General features: G+C 35.5%; 1 protein-coding gene across 7 annotated transcripts in view; it reads right to left on the bottom strand.

The window, feature by feature from the left end:
• Nucleotides 1–1,580: 1,580 nt before the first annotated feature.
• The window catches only part of SHOC1 (shortage in chiasmata 1), a 45,078-nt gene continuing 21,033 nt past the window's right edge, over nucleotides 1,581–25,625 (bottom strand). For 3 of the 7 annotated variants that reach the window (XM_061455129.1, XM_061455131.1, XM_061455134.1), the window contains 17 exons: nucleotides 24,563–25,012; nucleotides 22,109–22,234; nucleotides 19,954–20,130; nucleotides 17,550–17,657; nucleotides 16,656–16,841; nucleotides 14,977–15,051; nucleotides 13,472–13,541; nucleotides 12,728–12,912; nucleotides 12,111–12,228; nucleotides 10,787–10,898; nucleotides 9,714–9,835; nucleotides 8,653–8,746; nucleotides 7,509–7,640; nucleotides 5,892–6,041; nucleotides 5,316–5,466; nucleotides 4,537–5,094; nucleotides 1,581–2,042 (listed from right to left, as the gene is read on the bottom strand). In XM_061455129.1, the coding sequence (XP_061311113.1) occupies nucleotides 1,945–2,042; nucleotides 4,537–5,094; nucleotides 5,316–5,466; nucleotides 5,892–6,041; nucleotides 7,509–7,640; nucleotides 8,653–8,746; nucleotides 9,714–9,835; nucleotides 10,787–10,898; nucleotides 12,111–12,228; nucleotides 12,728–12,912; nucleotides 13,472–13,541; nucleotides 14,977–15,051; nucleotides 16,656–16,841; nucleotides 17,550–17,657; nucleotides 19,954–20,130; nucleotides 22,109–22,234; nucleotides 24,563–25,012 (2,912 nt within the window). In that variant the 3' untranslated portion in view covers nucleotides 1,581–1,944. The remainder of the gene's footprint in view (nucleotides 2,043–4,536; nucleotides 5,095–5,315; nucleotides 5,467–5,891; nucleotides 6,042–7,508; nucleotides 7,641–8,652; nucleotides 8,747–9,713; nucleotides 9,836–10,786; nucleotides 10,899–12,110; nucleotides 12,229–12,727; nucleotides 12,913–13,471; nucleotides 13,542–14,976; nucleotides 15,052–16,655; nucleotides 16,842–17,549; nucleotides 17,658–19,953; nucleotides 20,131–22,108; nucleotides 22,235–24,562; nucleotides 25,013–25,625) is intronic. The other 4 variants (XM_061455130.1, XM_061455135.1, XM_061455132.1 and 1 more) reach the window with 2 other exon arrangements.

The following is a 25,625-nucleotide window of genomic DNA, read 5'->3' as shown; positions in this document are numbered from 1 at the left end:
AGGAGGGATGAGAATGGCACCTATGATAAATTTGCTAGTGTGTACGTATCTGTGAGATACCAAGAGTCATAAACAAATAAAGTAAAAATGACTGGTCATTGCAAGCCCTTGCCCCTATTTGCCACTGCATTGCCAGTAACTAACTGTACACTGACATCTTTTCTACAGTATGGAAACTTAACACAGACAGCACTTGAATTTTCTCTGCTTACTGAACATGGGCAACATGCCCTTGTTTTTGAAGTGATCTAGAGATCATCTGAGCCAGTCTTCCAAGACTGCCCATGTAAAAGTTCTGGCATCAGCCTTTGCCTGTGTGAAAGGAGGACATAAATAAATAGTTTGTCAGGGGCAGCTATAATTTGCTGCACTGTGGTTGTCTGTGACTGAGGCTTCGTTGAGCTGCACTACTAAAAGAACACATTCCTGAGCCTGGCAATTTGGGATGCAGCTCTGACAAAGCCAAACCCATGAATCAAAGAGAAGTAAAATGGCTAGGTCAAGTGACCACAAAAATGGACCACAAATAGTAAGCAAACTGCAATTTCCATTTAAGTTTTTTCTCTTATTATGGGCAAAGTAGGGAAACCCTGTTCGCAATTCTGCTAAATTTCTTTTTAAGTTACACTTGAAAGGTGTTTTTGAAAGTGTTGCAAATAATTTGGATACAAATAGTCTGGAGATACTTAGTGTGAACTAAAATTGCTGTTAGTGCTGTCATAGGTTTTAGGAAATCTCAGCTAAAAATCAGCACTCCATTTGCTGTGAGACCAGAGCTTTCTCCCCTAAATGCTGGTTTACATTTATCCAAGAAGTGCACTTAATAAAGACTCAAAAAGGCAAGAAAGTATTTTACTAAAAGTGTAAACCATAAACTTGTTTCATTTTTCTTTCTGTTATTGCATCAAACTCGGAAAGATTTGTGAATGCTAAAACTGAATCATCTCAGCTGCAGGCCGCTGAGCAGGCACTGGAGCTGGCAGGCATGCGGGTGCAAACTGTGCATGCATTCCTGCAGCAGAACGGAGTTACTGTCTACCATTGCTCCCACACATACTTCCTGTTTCATTGCCAAACTGCTGATGGGAAGTGAAGGTTCAGGTACTATTCTACCCTCTCTCTTCTGTAGCTTGCAACTGAGATGTCTTTTTTTACCCCACTCACTAATCTCTTATCTCTTCCAGCTGTAGCCTTCATTATCTGTCAATGCCTCCCAGATGACTTCCATCTCCCTGCTTGCCGACAGTAAGCAGTACTGAAAAATGTGGATTTCAGTCAATGAAATGGCCTCCACCAGATTATGAGAGAGCTGGGTCACAGCCAAGCTCTCTGAATTAAAACTATCAGAGTCGTAAATTTCAGCATATCTCTTACATAAAACAAATAAAACTGTCCATAAAACAAATAGGTTGTTCCTGTAGCTTAATTATGATAAAAGGCAGTTCATGAACTTATCACATGAGTTCTTAAAGGAACTGCAGAGGTGAAGAAGTGGAACTGCCCCCAAGGGAAAATACAGAGAGTCACAGCTGTGAGTGCAAGAAAGCTCTAAAACTCTATGAGCATCCTTGAGAGTTCAGCATATCTGATCTGTCTTTAAGCCTGTAAAGCTGCATGCTCAGGGAATAAACACATGTGCCTTAAAAATTCCATTAGCTTCAGTGTCTGGGTTTTTTTCATCCATATTTTATTTTTTGCATAAAGAGTGATAAAGTAACTTTATATCACCCATGAGAACAGAGAAACAGTAATTCTCCAAGTTCAAGGAACCAGTTTGTTTAGTAAAATTTTTTAAACATACAAAAGAATTCTGAATTAGTAAGGATTCACAAACTCTAATTTCTCTCTAAAAATGAACAAAAAAGTTCAATTTAATCTATTTCCCTTCAAAGACTAAGAAGTTTAAAAAGTGTGTGTAGTATACAAATCCCCATTCCATCCCATTCAAAAGAATTTAAGACGTGTTTGTCCATCACTTCCAGGGACTCTTTCATATGTTAGTCTTCGTTTTTTGAACTCTGGTACTTCTGCAAATCCTGAATCTGGAAAAGAAGTGGAAAGAAATTTTATGCATGATAAACTACAAATACAATGTCATTAATACGACACTCAGTACTATTTAATAATTGTGAAAGTTGTTTCTTTTTAACCAGAGCTATGTTCATGTTTCTAAGTTGTTTAAAAAAGGCTACTTACGTTCCTAAGATTATTTTTACAGTAAAATATTTGAGTAGCTGCTTATTCAAAGTAAGTTACTGTAAGAAAATCATGTTTAGTCTTCACAAAAAGTATTGTCAGAAATCTTTAACATTGACCTGAGGATTTCATCTGTTCCAGTGGAAATATTGGCATTGTTTGTGGCTTAATAAAAATTTGATCTGAAGCTTGAAGAAATCCCTGGGGGTTCCCAATGTGTCTTTTTAACTTTATGCAAATTTCTTAAACTTGGTGTTTCACATTTTCTAAATCTGGGCCTTCAGAAGGCTTTCACAGTATTAAGGTGGGGTTTGGTTTTGTGTCTTGTGGGGGTTTGTTTGTTTGTTTTGCATTAGCATGCACAACTATTTAGTATACTTACTTTTCCCCTGGCTATTGAATAATTAAGTACAATAAGCCTATTCTTCCCAAATCTAAACTGCAAGTCACTTTTTGTTTTTTATTTGATTCAGATTTAAGTATAATTCTGCCCTACCGGGAAGAGTATTACAGAAAGCTTTTTACTCAGAGATCACTGCATTCAGCTCTGGGATCCCCAATAGAAGAAGGACATGGACCTGTCGGAGCAAGTCCAGAGGAGGCCACAAAGATGAGCAGTCTAAATTGAAAGATAGATTTAGATTATACATTAAGATGAAATTCTTCACTGTGAGGGTGGTGAGAGACTGTCACAGGTTGCCCTGAGAAGCTGTGGCTGCCCCACCACTGGCAGTGTGCAAGGCCAGGTTGGACGGAGCTTTGAGCAACCTGGTCTAGTGAAAGATGTTCCTGTCCATGGCAGGGTTGCTGGAACTGAATGATCTTTAAGGTCCCTTCCAACCCAAATCATCCTATCATTCTATGATTCTATGATCACAGTGTTTACAGAATAGTGTAAAATTGATTCTAGAAGAATTTGCACTGTTCTCTACTGAAACTACAGTCTTCAGAATTTTATACTATCAGTGCCAGTTTTAGGCTACTGAAATACTGTTACCTACCCATAATATCCCAGGTCTTGAATTTAATCACAATGGAGAGCCAACAGGTCTGTTCAGGGTTTCTGTATAAACATTTTAATTCACAGAGGCTGAAACTCTAAAGCAGTTCACCATATCCAATTAAATTTTCCTCTCTTTACTTGCATGATCACCTTAAGCAGCCCAAGAAACATAATGGTATCACTTAGCTACCTGTGTTTTCAGGAATGAGTCCAATCTATTTAGTGAAAGGATTTTAATGCTATGCTGACCTTGCCGTACTAGCAACAGATTTAACAACAGGTAGCAACAAGAAAACATAAATTATGCCACCTGTACTAGGAGTTAGGCTTCTTTATTTAAGAAGCTTAACCCTGGATCTTTAAAGAATGTGGCACTTCACCTACAGGGAAGCAGCAGAATTTAAAAAACCACCCTACAATATATGATACTGCAATACATTGTCTAACAGGGACTACTGATGCTTTCTCACTTTCAGGAATCCATGGATACATATTATGGCTTATCAAAAAAGGCCTCAAGCTAACTATATTTGAGAATGAAAACCAGAGATAAAAAACAAACAAACAAAAAAAAAACCACCAACAACAAAAAAGAGGGAATCCAGAAGATTTTATGTAAGGTCTGTATGCACCTTCAGGGTAAACAAAGTTTTGAAGTGCACACTATACCATCTATTTGAAGTATTTGAAGAAATAGGCTTTGGAATGATCTCAAGTAAACAGTTTAGCCCTGGAGACATTAGTTAAAAAACCATAATCCAAGAATAAGAGAGCTGTATGAATAAAACTTTAGAGTTGTCAGGGTGAAATTCTTAGTCCATTTACACCAAGAGCAAAACACAGCCATTAGAAGTATCTATATCTTACTCTCAGAATCTGCTGTACCTACTTTTTGGCCTTCAGAGAAAACAGCCCTTTTGTCCAAACCTATGTTTACAAAGCTATCTTTCTCATAATTTTAAATAAACTCAGGCATAATAATTACGCACATTTCAGGCACTGTCAAAGAAAGAGGAGGATGAATCTTACAATATTGGAAAACTCTATTTTCCAGTATTTTCCCATGGCAGTAACACAATTCTGGTTTTAGTTTGGTTTTGTGTGTTTGTTTGTTTGTTTTTAATATTCTTTAAAACCAGAAAACAAATGTTTAGGAATCTTTTAACACAGAAGACAAGTACATGGAAGTTAAGTTTTTTAGTAAAGGAAACATGCAACAGTTGGATTGCATTTGTTTTAACAACTAGCTGAACAACATACAAAATCTAGTGATACAAATATTTCTGTTTCAGTTGATTTACAAACAGAATTTCAGCAAACATATGCTTTGAACATACCTGTTCTGTTTTTTTCTTTTGTCCATAAGAATGGCAGACTTTGTTTTTTCTTTTCTTTAGTTTCTCTACCTATTTGGTGAAAACTCAGACTTTGAAGATCATCTGGGTCAACAAACAAATCAGAGAGGAACCCATCAGGTGCAAATGAATCACATGGGCCTGTGGATGAAGAGTCATTCCATGGGGTCTGGTCAATCAGAATTTCTGGGCTCTTAAATTTTGTGTCTCTGAATTCTCCTAGAAAACTCTGCGAGCTCTCCTGAGGTTCACAGTCACCGAAAGTTGCAAAAAAATTATCTTTTTCAGAGTTTTTGGAAGAATCATCAGAGCTACAATGCATCTTCACAGGCTGTCTTTCAACATGAAGAGAATTAGTAACATCTAGATGAGCAAAATCTTCACAGTCCTTTGGCACAGCAAAGAAATTCTGCTTCCTTCCCATAACTGCTTCTGAAGAACACGATTTCTTTTGCAGATAGGTTGGAGCATCACAGTAAAAAAAAACCCGATGAGGATTCAGTGGAGGAATTAAGGCTTCAGAACTCATAGGAGATGCTCCTGGTAGAGAAAAATTTGAATCATTCTGTTTGGAGAATGAAAAGATAGCTTATTTCTCTACAATTTACAGAAAATCAAGATGCCATTGAGCATTTTCATTGCAGTCTGTCTCCTCAGACCTTTCCATTATTAGAAGATACAGATTCTAATACACTCAGATTTTCACTTAGCTACATTTTCCCAGTAACTGAAGATATTACCTGTGGTGTTTTGTGTCTTACCAAGCAGTCCTAAAGACTGATGGTTTTGTTTATAATCTGGATAGAATGTGTTGAAGTTACTCTGCTTTTTGGAGGGTGGTGCACGTTTCACTGGTATTTCTAGAGGAGCAGCAGCCTTTTGGCTGTATGAAGACGTCATGTCACTAAAATGCTGAAACAGAAAAAGATTCTTGAGGAGTGTTTGTAGTACATGTCTACACTGACAAATATGAAAAGTTAAACCAGTTGTTAGGATTCTAAGACGTATAATATTTTGTTTACTGGAAAGAAAAAAAGAGATCAATACAGAAGGAGAGGCACGTACAGTAGACAATGTTCCACCTGTCTTAAATTTATAATGAGAGTAAGTAATAGCCTGTCTCTTGACACAGGAAAATCAATACCTTAATATACTTTATTCTCTTTCATTAGCCCAGAACTGACTTCACAAAATCTGCTGAGAATTAGCAGGCTGAGCACTTTAGATATTTCTAAAAGATATCAGCAAATGTGCATGTAGCATCAGAATAAAAAAACCCAGCTGTATTAAAACAATGCAAAAAGATTGATCTCATACATAAATTAATTTTGGCCAACCTTTAAAACTCTTTTTGGAACCTCTGGCAGAAGTTCCTGAAGTTGATCAAGGCTTGCAAGAAACAACTTATTCAGTGAAGATCCCTTCTTTAACATAAGCTGAGCAACCAGAGGATTGACACATGGAAAAGTAAGCAGGCATTTCTCTGTCTGGAAATGGAAATTATTTAGTTAGATTGATATCTGACAAACTTTTTTTTTCTTTTTTCCTTTTTTCTTTTTTTTTGAAGAATGGTATCCCTACGAACAGATCATCCAGTGGATCATAGAAATACAGCTTTCAAATAGTGTACTTCTATAGCATGATGAAAACTTTTTTTTACTACAGATATAACTGTATTATTTTTGCAAGAGTAAGTTCTGCATAGCAGTTTGATAAAAAGCAAGTAGTCTAAAGATGCTTGTTTCTGTTCTAAAGGGTGAAACTAGTGAATGATGTAAAGTTGATTTGAAAACACAGTATCACATTTACTGTTTATTCTCCATTTTGAAGAGGATTCCTTAAGTCAAAATAAGCTGACAATGCTAATTTTGTTTTGCACAGTGTTTGTAAACAGCAATGAGACATGTGCCTAAAGCAGGAGTTGCTAGGGGAAGGCTGAGTGTCACACAGAGGGCAAAAAGTTCAGAACTGTAGCATTTTAGGAATCACAGTTTCTGGTTCCTGACTTTCATGAAACTCTGAACTCAGCAGGTGCCAGGATCTAATACCTTTAACAAAGACAAAATACAATCAGTGACTCCTCTCAGATTTTTACTGGTAAACTTTATCTCTAAATTGGAAAACATATAATCCAATATTGCACACTTTAAAGGCCATGTCAATACCTGATTTAAAATGCTGCTGAATTGCGCAAATCCCAAAAAGGATCTTGCTTTACACGAATTCAAAGCTTCCACATAAAATGAATGAATCTGTAAGTTTAACTTGAAAACTTTAATATAAAAGATAAAGTCATATATTTGACTGTGACTAATGGACATGTTCAAGATTTTATTGTAAATGCCAAATGTCAGCTACTGCATGAGCAGTTAAGGAGATTTCTGCTATCTTGTATTAAAGCAAGTCTGTTAGCAGCACTATTCACTATTCTAGTGGAAGGCAAGTGACCCTTCCACTAGACCAGGTTGCTCAAAGCCCCATTCAACCCGGCCTTGACCACTGCCAGGGGTGAGGCAGCCACAGCTTCTCTGGGAAACTGGTGCCAGTGTCTCACCACCCTCACAGTGAAGAATTTCTTCCTAATGTCTAATCTCAATTTCCCCTCTTCCAATTTAAAATCCCTGTCCTATCCCTACAGGCCCTTATGAAAAGTCCCTCTCCAGCTTTTCTGTAGTCCCCTTAAGGTCCTGGAAGCTGCTCTAAGGTCTCCCTGGAGACTTCTCTTCTGCAGACTGAACAAGCCCAACTCTCTCAGCCTGCCTTCAAAGGAGAGGTGCTCCAGCCCTATATATGTATGTACAAAGATACATATAAAATATTTGTTTCTGTATATAATAATACTTATTTCAACAATATATTTTAAGAGAACAATAACAACAACAGAAAAAAAAGCCTAGAAATTTCTAAGTCAGAAACAGGAAGAAAATAGTGTGATTCAGCGGAAAGAGACAAACCTCAGATGGCAAGACAGAAAGCCAGGATTTGTTCAGCCAGTCATGAGGACTTGTATTAGATGCTATGAAAATGTTGTCAGCGATCTGACGAATTACCAGTGCTGTCTCCTCAATCCCTGGCACAAGAACTACCTAAAAGTAATTGACGCATAATATTTTTGGTCAAAACCCCCTTACACTAAGGAATGTCTTAATCTGCTAAATTAAATGGGAAAGCTTAAGGGTGACCCTAAATGCAACAGCTGGTAATGTGGAGTAATTAAACCTGATCCCTGCTTATCATACAGAGGAACTCCCATGTCTGACTACTAGCCTGGCTGCAAATTACACTCCGTATTTACACAAATCCTATGTAGGTGAAAGTAGTTTACCCTATAGGTCTTTTATATGTAATCAAGTTCATGAGTATAACATGAGCTTCTGACAGAAGCGGTAATTCTGAGATGCCTAATATAGTTTAAGACATGACAACTGAAGGTGTAAGTAATACCCAGACGAACTACACTGCTGAGTACATAGCATGAAAAAAGCTTTGCCCTCTCTTTAACCTTCATTTAACCAGATAAATTTGAAACAAATTTTAATATGCAAATAAGTAAAAAATGCCTAAAAATATGTTTGCCTCATGCAAAAGAAATACATTACAGTCACCAACTTGGTAAACCAAATGAAACTTTTGTCCCATTTTTAAATGTTGATTATTCTAGATACTGCATTTTCTTATTTATAATGAAAAAGTTAATTTATTTTGCCACATTGAAAAAATTGCAAATTAGCTGACAGTAGAGAAAATGACACTTTATTTTCTTCTGCTACATTAGTAGCAGGATATTAATCTGAAACTTCAAATTAAGACATAAACAAGATTAATACATGTTCTAATAATTTATAAAACTAAAGGTACGATCTCATTTGTTGGCTCTTAGTCATAAAACCACTTCAGCTGCTATTTGAATCTGATCCAACTTGTACTGGAGGCAACACAGTCTTTTCACTGACTTCAGAAGCACTGAATTAATGTCCTCTCACTTATTTTAGCAATTTTTTAGTTATGTTTTTGATGTAGAATATATACTCGATTAAGCACTTTCACAATATCATACAGTGAAGATTAAAACAGAAAGGTCGTTACCAAAAGAATTACCTTTACTTCAAAGTCTTCTGACTTTTGTGTAAGTTCAATTAGAGCAGCATAAATTAAGACAAGGTTAAGCACAGTATCTCCCCTGAGACTGTACCTATGAAACAGTTTAAGTCGATTGTTAACATTCAATAGGCATATGTAATAATACAAAAATTTTTGTTCCATGTATTAATAAATGTCTGTTTCATTCCCAGAAGTGAGAATGCTAGTGCAGTCTGAGCATTAGTATCTGTGAAAGGAGAACTAAGGCACATTGAGTGACTGAGGGCTGAAAGATGCACTGTGAGGAACAAAATGGGGTCAGCCTACAGCAAAGCAAGCCTGGCTTGGAGCAAAAGGATGGGATCAGGGTTGGTCACTGGAGAAAAATCACACAGAGAGGAAAGGTGATATTTGGAAAATTTACCACTTGCTCACAGAAAAAAAATCTCACAGTAGATAGTAAAGGAACTTACACTTATGAACTACATATAAAAAAACCTGTGCTTCCATAGTAAAAGCAGAATTACTGATGGAAGAACACTTGAGGAATGTCTCCCTGTTGAAAATGATATACAGTAATGATAATACAGTAATTCATAACCATGTATTTGTAACATAACTTTATAACTTCTAACAGTTATAAAGAATAATTGCAGTAGTTAATATTCTTAGCCTTGTGAAATTTCTGGATGCATTGATTTTAAATACACCTCACATTAGCATTACCTGTCTCAAATCCTGTTATTTTGTAACAACCATTTCTTAATCTCTTGTGTAAGCCTAAACCAATCCTAACACATAAAAGCCATCTTTGCTAACTCTTTTTTGCATCTCCAGTGATCACTGTTACTTCTACGATTCCACTGAGTTTTTCAGCAGGCACATGAGAACGCTATAACTAAATAAAAAGCCCAAAGCACACTAGAAATATGAGTTTACAATATTTGTGTTCTTCTAAGAGAAACATGTTCCTACAGAGAAATTAAAAGAACAGTATTAGCTTGTTCTAATAAGCACCTTCCTTTAGTGGTAAGTTTGTTTTAAAAATACCAAGACAACACAAGAATTTAATAACTTACTCTAAACTCAGTCTTTCTCTGGAATAGAAAACAATCCAACAGCACGTATATTGGAGAGAGAGTACCATCAGCTTCAATATTACATTTTCACAGGATTTCTCATAATTTAGTTCTTCCATAGTCTACCGCAAAATTAATATAAAAAGTAAAAACTAAATAAATATATTACCATGGCTGTCACAAGCTTTTAATGTGCACCTCTGTATTATGCAGAAGTTAGATCAAACATAGATATAGCTAGATAATACAGGTATGAAAGATACATCTGAGGGTGAGGAAAGCTAGATTGTATTCCTAGCTTTTATTTTGTTTCATTTACTGCTTCATACCTCTTTTTCCCTCCTGTAATTAGGAAACACTGCTACTAACTTTTTAGGATGTTCTTAAGATTTTTGAGAACTTTAGTAATGCAAAATACTGTTACAAACCTCTGAAATACTTACTTAGCCTATACAAATCATATTATATTTACATGGAATATATAAAGTATAACATCATTAACTACAGTAGCATTTGCAGTACAATGTAGGAATGTGTTTTGCATGCAATATTAATTATTTTACTGTTTATCTATCTTTCAGTAGCAGTTCTTCTAATTGTAAAGTCATCTGCATACCAGAATCTAAGTATTATGCTATTGTTTATACTACTACTTTTTATTAAAAGTAGGACAAACTATTCTCTAGACTAATTCAGATAATTATCTGAAATGGGAGGAATTAACATGCATACTGGTAAGAAAATGCAGTCACAGATGCATTTAATTTGTTATTAGAACATTCCTTTATATAATCCTATTTTCAAGTATGCATCCTTTAACTATATTTAATACAATACAATCTCAGCTCCAATGTTACATATCTGTGAAGAAATATGGTTACAGATATGAGAAGATTTTAAACTTGTCAAACTGGCACAGGCAGAATGTTAGAGTTAATGAATTTTGAAATAAATCATCATGTGAAACAATGCATGAATTCAATATAACTATGAGGAAAAAAGGATAGATTAGAAGGTTGCAGAAGTGACCCAATGCATAACAGAAACTGGACATACTAGTTTCATTTTTTTACCTGCAAATAGATAGCAGTACATTCATCTACTGTCAACACAACATACTGATCTGTACTTCCACAGAGCCTTAAGGAGTAGCTGCTGCTTCTTTCAACAAAGGTAATGCTGTACCTAAAGAAGCAAAATTATTATATTAAATCTCAGCTAAGTAAAATAATAAGATTTGTTTAAAGGAAATGAATAACACACATCTCAATACAATTTTTAAAATTACACAGTCCTTTCATACCATGGTCTTGCTCAAATGCTCAAGCTCACTGCAAGACACATCTGAAGGATACGTATCAGTGTAGCAGTGATTTAATGAAACATTCTTGGATTAATTCAATTATGTTGTTAACCACACAGAACAGGACTGTAATATATAGCCTTTAAGTTTACAAAAAACCCCAGATATAATACAGAAACTAAGTCAGATAAATGAACAAAATAGATACTCCTTTTGAGTAATTAAATGTATATGCATTTCTTTTCTTCCTTTCACAATTGTACAGCACAGTGAAAGCAAACTGTGTGAAAACTCCCTGACTGCCATTGGTATGATCCTAAATTTTTCTGAGTGAATGAGAACTGCCAGCAACACAGCCTCCTGTAACCAGCTGTATTAGCAGACTCACTGAATGAGTACCACATGCTTAGGGCCTTCAGGGAGTCTTGGCTGACTAAGGGGGTAGGATGACAAGAGACATTGGTCACACTAATTGGCCTCGTCCCTAGGAAGCAGAAGCGACCTAAACCTAAATCCACCAGCAGTAAGTCCTCTAGGAACTTGTATGGGCAGTGCATTCAACATTAACAAAAAAAGTGAACTATAAGCTTTTCTGAAACCATATAGTTCTTTGCTCACATGTTTAATTTCTTCATTGGTGCTAAAAGGAGCTGGTGAGAAAGTAGCAAAAAGCATTCCTGACTATTTAGCTCATGGCCAGGCCGAACAGAGAATTTGAACAGGTCAGAGTCATATTAAATATTCTAATTTTAAATGTCAAACATGTGGGTTTTTTCCCCCTGATGAGCTGTAATTAGACACAGCTCAAAAATGGCTTCACAGCTGACTCAAGGATACACGAAGGATCAAAACCGGCATGTCTCTTCAGCAGCATCAAGAAATCTACCATCTGTATCTCTGACACTATGTTTAAGAGGTGCTGCAGTGAAAAAAATACATTCTTGTCTCTTAACTTAAAATGCTAACAGTGTAATTGCAGCCATGTACCTGATAGCCAGGTAGCTGGCTACTACATAATATGATAGGACAAGATACATGTCCTGGAAAACCGAAAACATATAGTCAGTAAGATTAAATAGGTTATTTTTACTCACTTGGATTCCAAAAGCTGAAGAATATCTGGCATACTAAGAAGACCTTCAGTTGTCAGAAATACATATGGAATCTGCACCTCCAGAAGAAAGGAACTACAGTGATTCCCTGAAACATTTTCTGCATGTAAGATAATGGTTTCATAACAACAACAACAAAAATATTTAGGTATTTCAGTAGCTATACCTTTTAAAAATGTAGCTTTTATTCATATCCATTAAAATGCTTCCTTTATATGCTCCCCCCACCCCCAAATGAAACTTCTGAATTGCTCTGAAGTTAAGCTTTAATTTATATTCATTTACATCAACAGCAACATCCCCTTAGGATGAGGAAGGGTGGATACAGTTTGTAATAACTGTAAACAACCTGCAAACTTGGCATAAGTCTTCTATCAACCAACATTTACTACTACATCCTGGTCAAAGCTCACACCCTAAGAAAAACACCTTCCTGTCTTGCTGGTTTATCAATAAAACAGCTCTCTTTGCTTAGCTTTAGCTTTCATATTACACATTCTATTCCACAGGCATATGGTTGTGGCCTTTTAGGGAACAGAAAATGCTTTCCTTTCATAAGCCAGCCCAGTTGTTTTATTACAATTATGCAAAGCACTTACGCATCCATATCGTTTCAGGGAGGGTGGTTTTAAAAGTCATGTAAGTAACATTCAGATTTTTGCACAGATTTTTCCAGCAAGAGTTTTCAGAATAATCATATTCCACTACTAATGAGAAGTGTGTCCAAGGAAAGTCAGCTCCAATTTGCTGATTATGTACAATAACACAGGAATATCTACAAAGGCTTAAAAAAAAATCAAAATATCAGTAAAATTAAGTTCAGGTAGAATTACCCTCAGAACAAAATAAACACATTTTTATTCTTAAGAAATATCACTGATGAAAGTACATTTACAAAAAGTATTTACCCTTCCTGAATTACAACCTGTGATTTCTTTAAAAATTAGTTTAAAAATTAAAAGCTGTACTTGCCCTCCAATTATCTACCTGAAGTATACATATTTTCTTGCAATGTCATAATCTGTCATTATTTCTCTAGTGCCCTCCCCCAACTTTCCTACACATTTTCTTAAGTTTTTCTATAACATGAAAAACAAAATCAAATGTTAAACCCATGCAATTGCATGTTTTATTGAAGTTCTTCTGAGCCTCACAACTAAGCATTTTACTAGATTTTAAATTACTATTTTAAATTCTTCCCTCCGAGAACAGAGTAGATTCCTACTCTGAAATTGTTACTCCAGACTGGAAAGTCCCACGGAAATGAACAAAAGTAACTAAAGTTTCAGTGATGCTAATCCTGACTAAAGACTTTGTTCCCCAAAATCAAGAATTTAACTTACTTGCTTATGATATCTTTACAACTTAAAAGGGTTCCTTTTTTCTCAGAATTCAAATCTGTAGCTTTTAAACCTGCATAAAGAGAACTGAAGCCTTAATCAAACAAATAAGCCTGTGCAGGTATGAATCAGTGCACAGCAGCAAATGTGGGACAACACGGGATATTAAAATTCTATGTGCTACATTTTCTGTCTTGATGAAGTCCTACACAATTTCAGTTGTATTGCTCTGGCTGGTGTAATGATTTAGAAATTTCCGTTTTTGAGCCCAAGCAAAAAAGTAACATAAATAAGTTTCATTTCTCACAAACTCACAACCAATTACTTCATTGCCTTAAAATGAAAAGTAAATGCTAGTGCAAAAGGAAGCATCTTTGCCTCTTTATATTTCTTTATACTTTATGTACACTTTAAGTTTGACTGGAAGATGTAGCCAAAAAGGGATATCTATATAACACAAATACATTTCTTTAGTTAGTTGGATTAAACTGTGTTTGTAACCAAGTCTTAAGATCCTAAAGCAAATAAACCACTTTTCACTAAATATTATTAGTAAAAGCATTGTGAACATGCCTCCTCCCTTTCAAAACATTCTAGAAGACAGGCCTTCTTCTTTTAAAAGCACAGGAAATTTAACCTTATTTTTAAAGGCAAAAGAACAATGTAACATATGACACTGTTGATAAGACGCAAGAAGGAGTTAAAACAATGGATTTAAAACAGCAATATGAACGGAATCAGTGGCTAGTTCTAAATGTAAGTAGAGACTCAAATAACAATCTGCCTAAAACATGTTTGTTTCACCAACTGAATCTCTGACGTTGAACAAGCTTGTAGAAAGTTAATCACTAGTAAAATGACGATGATGATCAAAGTGTTGCTTGTATCAGTGAGGGACTGTGATAATCCCTCAGTGAGAGATATTGGAAACAGTATTTTTTTCCCCTTGAGTTTAACAGATTGCTACAGCTATGCTTACATGTTTAGCAAATTAGCCAACATGGTCAGCAACAGAGGCTAAGGGAAATAATGATCTGTACCAAACTACTCATTTACAGTTTTATGCTAGGGAGCTCAGTTAAGGCTTCTAAATTCTAATTGCTCTCAACAAGATTACACGGAAGGAAAAGTTGTGACCACCAACCAGCTAAAAACAGTGAGACAATATGACCAGGGGATCAGATGCAATTATAATTAGGCAATGGGTTACCCACATCTCCTTTTGTGTTCTGTTAAATAAATCTTTGACTTGAGAGATGAACTATCACTCTCTTGAAACAGGAAAGATCATACCAGAACTCTTAATCAGGGGAAAATAAAATTATAATAAGAAAAAAAGCTGATGGAAGAATTATGAAACAGAAAACAGTAGGCAAAGTATATAGAAATGTTCCTGATGAGAGGAAAAGGGAGAAACACCTGCAAAAAGCATACAAACAGGAATGCTGCAAAGCAGACAATAACAACCACTTTTTCTTTGAAAAATACATATAAAAATAATTATTTACCTTCTATTTTAGATAAAGAATGAATGAGGGCATCTTTCTCTCTCTCAGAGTCCATCCTTGTTATGATAAGTATCTGGAAGAAAACAAGTAAAAGAAACTCTAGTAATGTAAAAAAATTGTTCTTTCAGCCTCTATACATCTTTCTTTCTCCTTTGCACAGAAAACACCAGGTTGACTAATCAGGCGGCAAAAATAGAGCAGTTTTCCAGAATCAAAATCATAGTATGATAGAATCGCTCAAGTTGGAATGGACTTACAAGGATCCTAGAGTCGAACACCCTGCTCCTCATAGGCCTACCTCAAATTAAACCATAGGACTGAAAGCATTGTCCTGATACTCTCCTCAAACTCTGACAGGCTTCATGTCATGACCACTTCTCTGGGCAGCCTGTTCCACTGACTGATCATCCTCTCAGTGAAGATCCTTTTCCGAATGTCCCATCTGAACTTCCTCTGATGCAGCATTATTCCATTTCCCATTGTCTTATCGATCGTCACCAGGGAGAGGAGATCAGCACCTCCATCTCCACTGCTTCCTATGAGGAAGTTGTACACTGATGGGGTCACCCTTCAGCCCTCTCTTATCCAAGATGAACAAAATTGCCCCTGGGTTGACATTAAGATGACAAAGGTGTCATATGTCTCCTAATACAGCATAATCCTACCATCACAAAGCAAAATGTGTTACTCTTAAGAAGAAAATGATGCTGAAATCTGCTTAGAGGGTCTAATGAAGGACAGAGACCAAGACAATCAACACCATTTCATTCTGGTTGCTTCATTTGCATTTTAAATTCTAAAAGGGTGTACCATAAGCTGCTATATTTTTCTTCTCAGGGAACTTTAATCAAAAGACATTCAGAGCTCTCAGTGCACAGAAACAAAAGAAGAGAGGTCCAGGGAGTGAAGTACAGAAAGAAGTTTGAATAAATCAAAGTAAGCTTGAAGATTTGTCTTTTTTGGCTGTGTGTTCAGCAGCAAAAATTCTATTCCAAACAGTCAGGGAACTTAAATTATGTATTTTATCCCTTCTGTTTCATTATGCGATAAGTATTCTGTAAATAAACAAGAAATATTCTGCAAGGGAAAAGTGTTTTGCACTGCATGGTATCACCCAAAGTATTCACATATAATGAAAAAAAATCTTTGGATAACTTGAAACTCTATCGTCCATGCCATAATAAACTATCACTTATAGATATCTGCTTATTATATAATTTTAACGCCAGGAGATTGGCCTGATACATGGGCTAAGTAGAGGTTGTTTGTGCATAACAACACCCATATACTCCATGGTGTGTTCTTTGAGCCACACATGTACAATCCTGAATTTTCATCAAAAGATTGAAGTCTTCAAATAAAAGATTATAATATAATTTTCAGTAAAAGATGTGGTATAACATACTTATCAGGGAAACAAAAGCACCTACAACAAGACAAAAAACCTGGCAATGTTAAAAGTAATGTGCATGCTATTTCAGGCATGCAACAAGGACAAACAGAAACCTGCCCTGCTCCTGATACAGGTCTTCATGTTACCCATATTTAACAGGTACTGTGAGCTGGAAAGCTAGTTATAAGGCTTTCTTACATAAACCAACCCTTGTTGAAGGACAGCTTTATAATTATTCACACAGTTTGGAGCAGTTTTGTTTACTTAGAGAAATTGTTTACATTGTTAACACTGTGTTTTTCTCCATAACTTTGCATCCAATTTAACATTTGACACTGAAGCTCTGTTATTTTGGGATTTGTTTCATGCTTTTTCTGGCAGCTGTACTGTACAATCTTCAACTGCCTCCAGATGTTATTCAAACAGGATTCTAAGATGTTTTTATAGATATCCTTTGCCTTGGACAAATAACCTGTTAATAAAGCAATAAACTAAGTAACTACAGTGACAAAAGATAATTGCCAAAGTTTGTGTTTAATCTACATATAAATTTTTGTGAAGTTATCTTGAAAAAAACCCCACAACAAACTCCAACAAAATAAACCCTGAAAAACAAACAAAAAACCCCACAAAACCCCTGAACTTCATGGAAGGATACAATTACTGCTAATCAGGCACGTAAGTGGCCTATACAAAACTGCTCTGCTATACCTCCTGTAGTATCTGCTGTATGACCTTAGCCAGAATTATAGACACTGCATTCTGTAGCTGCAGACACCAGCAGCTTTTGTTTGTAAACAACAAAGGACCTGACATTTCTGCACATTTCTCAGTTTCCACAGAGATTCCAATAATCTGTCATTTTGATATACACAACAATCCATTCTCTATGTGGAAGTTCACATGAATGTTTCTTAGGCAAATCCACGTAATAACATAAAGACTGCTATATTAGTCATGGACTGAGCATATACACTATGAAGTGCAATCTGCAGTGAATTCATTTCTAATGATGGAAGAGAAATAAGGAAGCAGAGGCAGTAGATTATATTGAATCCACATGGGAGATATCCACATGGGAGGTATGTAGGCAAAGAGTCACAGCTTCCTAACATGAATGATGGACTGCAGAATACACACAAAGCTTTCTGGGTGTCATTATTCATTACTAAAAACAAACCTAGTGCTGTGTCCAAGCCACATGTTAATAGCAGATCTCGACCTGTAACCAGCAGGTGCACCACAGCAGCATGTCTGAACAACGTGATCTCCTTCTCACCTACTTTACCTTTACAAATAGAAAACACAGGTGTGGTCTATATAAAATTTCACAAATCACACTATACATATGTGACAAATTTAAAAGATCCTGGTATCTCAGGATTTTCATTTAACACATCTAAATAGACATACTTTTGAATGTTTGGATCAGGTGGATCTGATCAAATAATTACTGAACAAGATGCATTAAACAAGAAAAATATTAACTACTGATTATTTGGATCAACATAGCTTTTAATTCAGAAAGTCAAGTGAAGCACTTAGGAAGGAAAGAAATCAAATTATAAATACAGCATACAGAAGAATTAGCTGGAAACAGCATGGAAGACAAAGATCCTGCTGTTATTCTGTATCAAAAGACAGAAAGTGACTGTTCATCTGTCAGTGAATGTGCTGAAACTGAAGGAGTATGTCCAGTTGTTGACACTACTCACCATAAAAACTCAGTGAGGAATACATATCATTTAGAAACAAAGCGAGAGAGTAGGCAATTGCATTTTATGATGAAATAATGGAGCATTTGGTGATATGTGGTGCAGAAAGAAAAAAACACCAGGGGAATAACAATAATCTTCTAAAAGATAAATATCATCATAGTAAGTGATTGCTTTGTATGTTCACTGGGGGATTAATGAGAAAATGTACCAGCATACTCTGGAGTCAAGTAGAATAAGACTGGATATTATGAAACGATTTGAAACCAGGAAGGCGACAGAAGAGTGAAGTAAGTTCCCAGGGAGGTTTTGGAATCTCCTATACAGTTAGAAAAATATTAATTAGGAATAGATTAGATCTTTTAGAATCTTCCTCATTCAAGTCTTGCTGGACCTTCCAGGAAGAAAATTCTTATCTCCTGCTTTAGTTGCAAACAAAATGCAAGACCTCCCTTGTACTTCTCTGTCACTTCAGAAGATAACAGTAGCTAAATCAACCTGCAATAGTTATTTTTGGAAGGGATGTGTAAATTTCATCAGTTCCTCAGAAAACACCCTTAAAAGGAAGGTCAAATAAATAACTATTTTCTCATCAGTATTTCAGCTGCTAAACATTTTCATTGACTTCATTGCTGCAATTTTAGCAACCTAATTTTAGCACAACTAATGTACAAGCAAAGAAGGCCCTGAAGTTTTAATAAGCATGGCACTTGGCCCAGCTCTTTAGGCTACATTTACAGCACATTAACTGCATGTGAAAGGATATCAGTTTTCTTAAACTAGTGTTGAATTAAAATGCAGACTCTTAGATATTTTTTCCTTGATTCTGAGAAGCAGTAGCGGTTCTCTGTGTAATCTTCCCAGTAATGTTCTTCTTTCTGTGATTCACTGATACAGATATAGTTACTGAGTTTCTCCCTTATGTTTGTGAAGACGGTGTTAGCTGTTTTCATAAACTCCCTCAAATTAAGAGTACCCTGCTGCGCACAGTTTTAATATGGTAATTCTATAAACCACAGCCTGTCATTCTGCAGCACTGTTTGCTTTCTCTCTCATTTGTAATTTCATTAGTTTTCTTTTAAGAAGAATACATTCAGCGTATTTCAAAAGAAAGCAATAAAGTTGAGATAGCTAATGTTTAATCACTTAACTTGTGATGTAAAACTTGTCAGGTAGTAGACAGTCTTCTATGTTATCCTAACAACTAATTTCTCAACTGTGAGCAGTACAACTCAAAAAGCAATCCAAAAAACCCAACAGCTTTCTAAATCTTCCCCAAACACAGCCTGTATTCTGCTATGAGGCTTTCCTGACCCTCTCTTTATCTATAGCCAAAAATCTTTGTAAGGGTTCACTGATCTTGCTGGCTTTTGTTTTCGTTTTTCTGGTTTTATAGGCTTTTTTCACATGCCATGTAGAAGAGAAATGAAGTCAGAAAGAAACCAAATTCATATGGATTATTTTTCTCCGAATTTCTAAAGTGGTCTTGGCATTTTGCATCATGCAGGTGTGACAAACAACAGCTACTAGAAGCAATGAAATAACAAACCACACAGACAGATTTACTTTCAAAATCTACCATGAAAAAGCATTTAAACATTGTTTAATATAGGAGAAATATTTCTAACACATAGCTAAAATATTTAAAAATTAAATTCATTTAGAATACTTCTTGTGTTACAATTTTGAGTTTAGTCAATGTAATGCTGAAGAGCTAGGACATAAAAGTTGAAATAAATCACTCAAACTCTACAAGATAACCTGCTGAAAGTTTTATCATTATCAAATACCTTGAACATTGTGTCACCAATTAAACCTGTATTAGTATTAAAGAAGAAAAAGCCTATTAATATTTTCATAAAGACATACCTTCTCTAAAATGGTCACATATTACTTTCTCTTGCTGTTTTAACAAAAATCTTGTATGATCAAATTTAATGGTGTCAAATCTCCAATTTACAGAAGCAAGCATACTTATATGTGTCAAATCTTCTAGAACAGGAGTGGCTGCTTCTTCCAAAAGGCAGTATGCCTGGCACTGGCTTTCTGTATAGCACAATAAACAAAACATAATAATGAAGTTTGGTTTAATATACTGTTCCTGGATACGAACAGTTAAAAGACAGAGCAAAACACAAACAACACTGACTTCCTCATGAACACTGTAACATTAATAGAAAAAGGGTTGCTCACCAGGGAGCCTCATGGGTGACAGAATTACACTAATCATCACAGCAGGCAGCCATGTTCTTCCATACATTTCATAAAGTGATCAAACTCCATGATGAAAAGTTAGGATTTTCTATTCCTGTGACTCCCACTAAGACTGTACTATTATTCCACTGTTCTACAGCTTCATCTACTTTGTAGGATAAACTTAAGTTCCTTTATGTCCACTTGTTACTATAAATTCAACTTAAACAGCCCATCCCCTTCCCTGGTATTTAACTTCTAATGTCTTTGTCTAGAAAGGCCAAACAAGCCAACCTGTTAGTCTGTTTGTACTTTCACACTAACAGTTCTTAAAGGCTTCTGGGTGGCTTTTTAAAAATTCTTCCCAAATTACAACTGAGTTTCTTGCTATTGGCATCCACGCCAGAGCTGTCAATTGCTGAATGAGCTGAAATGAATGTCCCTTTCCTCAGGCAGGAAGGTGAAATTCTTCCATGCCCTTTTTTAAAATTACAGTGGAGTTGATCACATCAAGAAGATCAGAACTCTGTGACTCTTCATTTAAAAAAAAATTTACTATTCTTTTTCAAAAATATTTTCAACTGATCTATACAAATTATTTTATTTGACCAGCAGCTGAGTTAACTTCACTTGGTCAATGCACTATTTCATAAGAGCAGTTGATAACTTCATATTTTTAAGCATTTTTTAATAAAAGGTATATTGTTACGTCCAGTTTTTCAGTCTTTATGGAAACAGGTCAGATGCTACAGTATTTTGGATGCCCATTGTACAGTATCATTCGGGCATTCCTGTATTAATGTATCATTTTGTTTTTGAAGTGTATTTCTAATCATGCAACTTCAATGTTCCATTGTTAAGTGAAATGTTTTCGTGAATCCTTCTAAACTCTGCTTTGGCTACAGCTTGTTTTTGATACAAGATTCCTTTCCTTCATGTGCTAGTCCATCATGGTGAAACACGCTATCTCAAGTACTGTAACATGGCATTCAGTCCCAGTAAATATTACTTTTGCAAAATGCTGATTTTGTTTTGACTGTGGAAAAGCTTTGATTTTTTTTTCCCCAGTTGCATTAAAGGAGTCTTGCTTCAAAATCTATTAAAGAAAAAACATAAAGAAAGCTTATAGCTGTTATGTGATACCCATCTCAGATGAGAACAGATGAAAATACTGCTCTACTCTTACACTGTTTCTGTGAAAGAGGCTCTCATTAAGCTCACAGTTGGAGTGAACGCATTTCCATTGAAAAGTACTAGGCCTTTCTAGCACTGGGCGTTCTTACAACTGGGGTTGTAAAATAGCTTGGGTAAATATCTTCCAGATTCTTTTTCATCCTTTCTACTGCATGACAAAATTGTCTGTGTATATTCTTTGACATAATGTCTTGAAAAGTACAACAGCAAGAGTTCACAGGGTAAGGCTCAGTTGTGTATGAGATAAATCCATACTGGATTAGTACCGTGTTACAGACATTTCCTACCAAAATGACCACCAATCCCTTCTGTCTCCAATTCTCTCATTTACTCTGTCAGAGAAAAAAATACAGAATAGTAATTTAAGGCTATTGATTGACACAAAGAGATTTCATGTCTGCTGATTTAGATCACACATAACTCCAAGTCTGTACTATTTAGTTTGCATGCAATTTGGTTTAGTCATAAGACATAAGTCCATAGCCTGTTCTCACACCTGTGTCTAAACAAATATCTCTTTGGAATACTTTCAGTTACAAGCAGCCAAATAATTTCCATATTTGTCTGGCTAGTACTATTTAATATAAAATTCTATTGCAAAGCTGTATAAAATAAAGCATATCCAAAACCAGTATACCTGATGCTTGAATACTGACTGTGATACTGTCCTCATTCTCTTGTTGTTTTTCTTCTATTCTGACAGTCTCACAAACAGAACTGTCCTCTTTGTGAAGATGTGTATGCTGTTCTTCAAGTTGTAGCACTAAATGGTTAAACCACAAGTGAGCATTTATATACAAAATCACAAAACCAGATCAATAAGAAAACTGTTCTATAAATTACTTTACATGCAAAAAATATTTTCAAGTTAAGTAAGCTTCTATGACACATACACTTTCTTTTCACAAACTTCTTTACTGTGTTCATGGGCTCATATAGTATGCAAAAACCGTTGAGACACATTGAGAGATGAGGTCTCCACAGCCCTAAAAGTCAGTCATTGTTAGGTTCCCCTTCCTTAGGGCAGGAATAAAGGGCTGGGAAAAATAAGGAGCTGGTACTATAGCTCTGTAATACAGGTCCATAGGAAAGCTCATCTGCCCTTATACATAGAAAAAACATATATGAGACGAAAGATGCTGCTGACTATCAAGAGATCAAACTATGAAAAATATCACAGTGAGTATGATTAGAAAAGGTTAGCTCCTTTAAGTGACCAAAAGAACATCAAAGCTGCAAACGCTTATTGAAAAGAACTTTTCCTCTTGTCATATAGCTATCCTTCACAACTTGTTAGTATTTCCTTCCCTTCTTCCTTAAAAATAGTGATGTATGAGCTACAGCTGCTGACAAGAGAGCTTCCTTTGGCAGCTCTAGCTCTTTATATTTGGGAGGGGTTCTGGCTAAATAGGTGTCTCCTAAATATTGATGATTTTTTCTAGTTAAGAATGTCGGTTTCATCAAACTGATCATACACAGAAGGAAATAAAGAAAACATTTTTTTTTTGCTAGTTGTTAAAAAATCTCCTTGAGTTTGAAAAGCTATACGGGGCTCAAAACTGGATCAATGAACTGTTTCTGCTATTTCTTTCTGGTGTATTTTCTAAGCTACATATTGTGCACAATGGCATCCTTAAAAAATGAGTCAAACAACAAAGACAATAGAAAAAGAGACTTAAAAGCAGTGCTGGCATTTCTTGTTTTCAGTTAAACTCAGAATCACCCTTAATAAAAAACGCAGTTGTTACGAAAGTATAAAATTATTTACATAATTTCTACATTAATGTGGTAAGAACTATACATTTTAACAGGTTCTCTATATACCAGACATAACTCATCTGCAATACTATGGTCCACGTGTAAACATATTCTAAACTGCATTTAACCTAATTAAATCTCCACAAGCCTATTCCCAAATGTAACATGCCTTGTCTTTCAACGCGCTTGGATTTCTTGTTAGGAGATGCAGCTCCAGCCTGAGCTCACTAGATGGCAGCATAAAACATCAGTTCAACTACCTTGCAGCCCTACATTTAAAATCGCGATTATTACTTCTGGGGCCATGGAACTTTTATGCGTGTCTACCGGAATCAGTAACAGATGACTTTTACCAGGAAATAATTTCCTCCATAAGGTTACATAAGCTTGCCATTTATTTAATGCCCCTATTCTCTGATACAAGGTTTTTACGTAACAATTGTAATATTTTTTTTTTTTATGCTGGGATATGTAGCTGAAACACAGACAAAAATTATTGTCAAAATACTGCCATGAAAGTCTAAAAATTGAAAAATAATTTTTCTTTAATACAACTTTATCCTGAAAATACATCACCGTCTCTTGATATTTTGTGTCACAAATATTTTTTAAAACAAACAAGGGATTTCCTCTACTTTTCCCCCCCTCTTCTCTTGCATTTCTGCAGTGCTCAGTGCATAATCTGAGATTCTTTCATGAGCATTGTCATCAACAAGAACATGGCTGCCAAAACCTTTTTGTTTTCTCTAAGACCTGTTATGCCTCACTGTTTCAAGGGGTTTGCACCAAGGTAACTGGCACAGATGGTTCCTTCCAGAGAACTTTAACTCTTTTTCATCGTCTAGGCTATGTTTGTCCCACAAAAGTAAGGGTATTGATAATTACTATTTGATAACTACAATCAAATTGGTAACTACAATTGATAAAATAGTAGTTCTCCAAAGAGAAAAGGAGGAGTTCAAAACACATGGGCATAAGAGATCTTCTGGAGTAAGTACCATTCAGTTATTTTGTCAGAACAGGAATAAACTCATATGCCTATTTTATTAAAACCCACTTCTACCACCAAAAAAAAGACTCTAAAACTCAAAATAAAGCACCCCCCTCAACCAAAATAAACAAACAAAATCCCAAAAATTACCTGTAGGAAAAACCCAAAAGGTAAGATCCTTAGCTGCAAATTCAAATACATTAAAGGTCAGCAAAATGTTACCGTTAACTTCATGAACTTTTCCCCTCCATAAATCTACTAGCATAAATTAGCATCTATTCTAACTGGTATAAAACAGCATAATTAAATGTGGAAAATGGAAGAATAAACCGGTTCACATACCTTTTTCAGGACTACCTACATAATTTTTTTCCTCTCTTCGGGTGAGCATACGTTTAGATCTCAGCATGATAAAGTTGCTCAGATCATAATCATTGTCCCATTTTGTAACAAGTGCAAATGATGCAGGCTTTTCACTACTGCATGAGTTGCCTTCTTTAGAAGACACATCTTTACTGCTGACTGACTCAGATGATTTGGGGGTTTTCTTTTCTTGGTTTACGAAATAAATTTCCTCTTCTACCTTATTCTTCTTTATACTTCTTCCAGGAAGCTCTTCCACAGATGTATTCATACTGGGAATCCTGGCAGGTGATGCAGCACCCATATGCACAGCAAAGTGCTGCTTTTGAGTCTGTGTTGACATGCAAAGATTAATAGCTTTGTCTGACTGATGTTTTTCAGCAGAAAGGAGCTCCTGGCTTGTCACGGAATTCATCTCTTCAAGCCACCCTAAAAAAAAAAAAAAAAAAAAATTTCTTCGATGCAGCGTAATTTATTTTTTTCCGTTTCTTTCTCTTGGTTGAATTTAAATATTTTGGATAATTACAGAGAAAGCATTTTAAAACTTATTTTTTCTGTCTTTCCAGATTATTAAAATCCTCTTCTTGAAAATTTTCACAGATTAGCCCGAAGTAAAAATGTAGTGTTGAAAAATAGAAGGCCAGGCTACTGTTTGGAGAAGTTTTCACCATCTGCATGGTGGTTCTAGGAACTGGGATGAAACACATTTCATTAGGAAGAAAGTTTAAAAAATTCACAGGGTTGGGGGTTGTTTGTTTTGTTTTTTTGTTAGGGTAGTTTTTTTATTTTTTATTTATTTGTAGTAAGAGCAGAAAACAAGTAAGGAATGCAATTAGTTCCTTCTAAAGAAATGTTTCACTAGAACCACAATTTTTTTTTTGAATTGCTGCTGCACACTTGTGTATCTAAGCACTTATCTTCATTGGTTTTCAGAGCCACACAGTAGCTAAACACTTTCCAGTATGTCAAAAGCAGCCAAGTGGAAATGTTCTTCATGAATGGTGCCTATTTGTTTCAAATATATTATGTTACTGTCAAACCC

The sequence above is a fragment of the Pezoporus flaviventris genome, unplaced genomic scaffold (assembly GCF_033815535.1).
Source record: "Pezoporus flaviventris isolate CSIRO_AGI_PZ_B2104156 unplaced genomic scaffold, CSIRO_AGI_Pfla_v1 ptg000018l, whole genome shotgun sequence".
In the NCBI taxonomy this organism is placed as follows: Eukaryota; Metazoa; Chordata; class Aves; order Psittaciformes; family Psittacidae; genus Pezoporus; species Pezoporus flaviventris.
The sequence above is the reverse complement of the archived record's forward strand: the minus strand, read 5'-3'. Positions and strand labels throughout refer to the sequence as shown.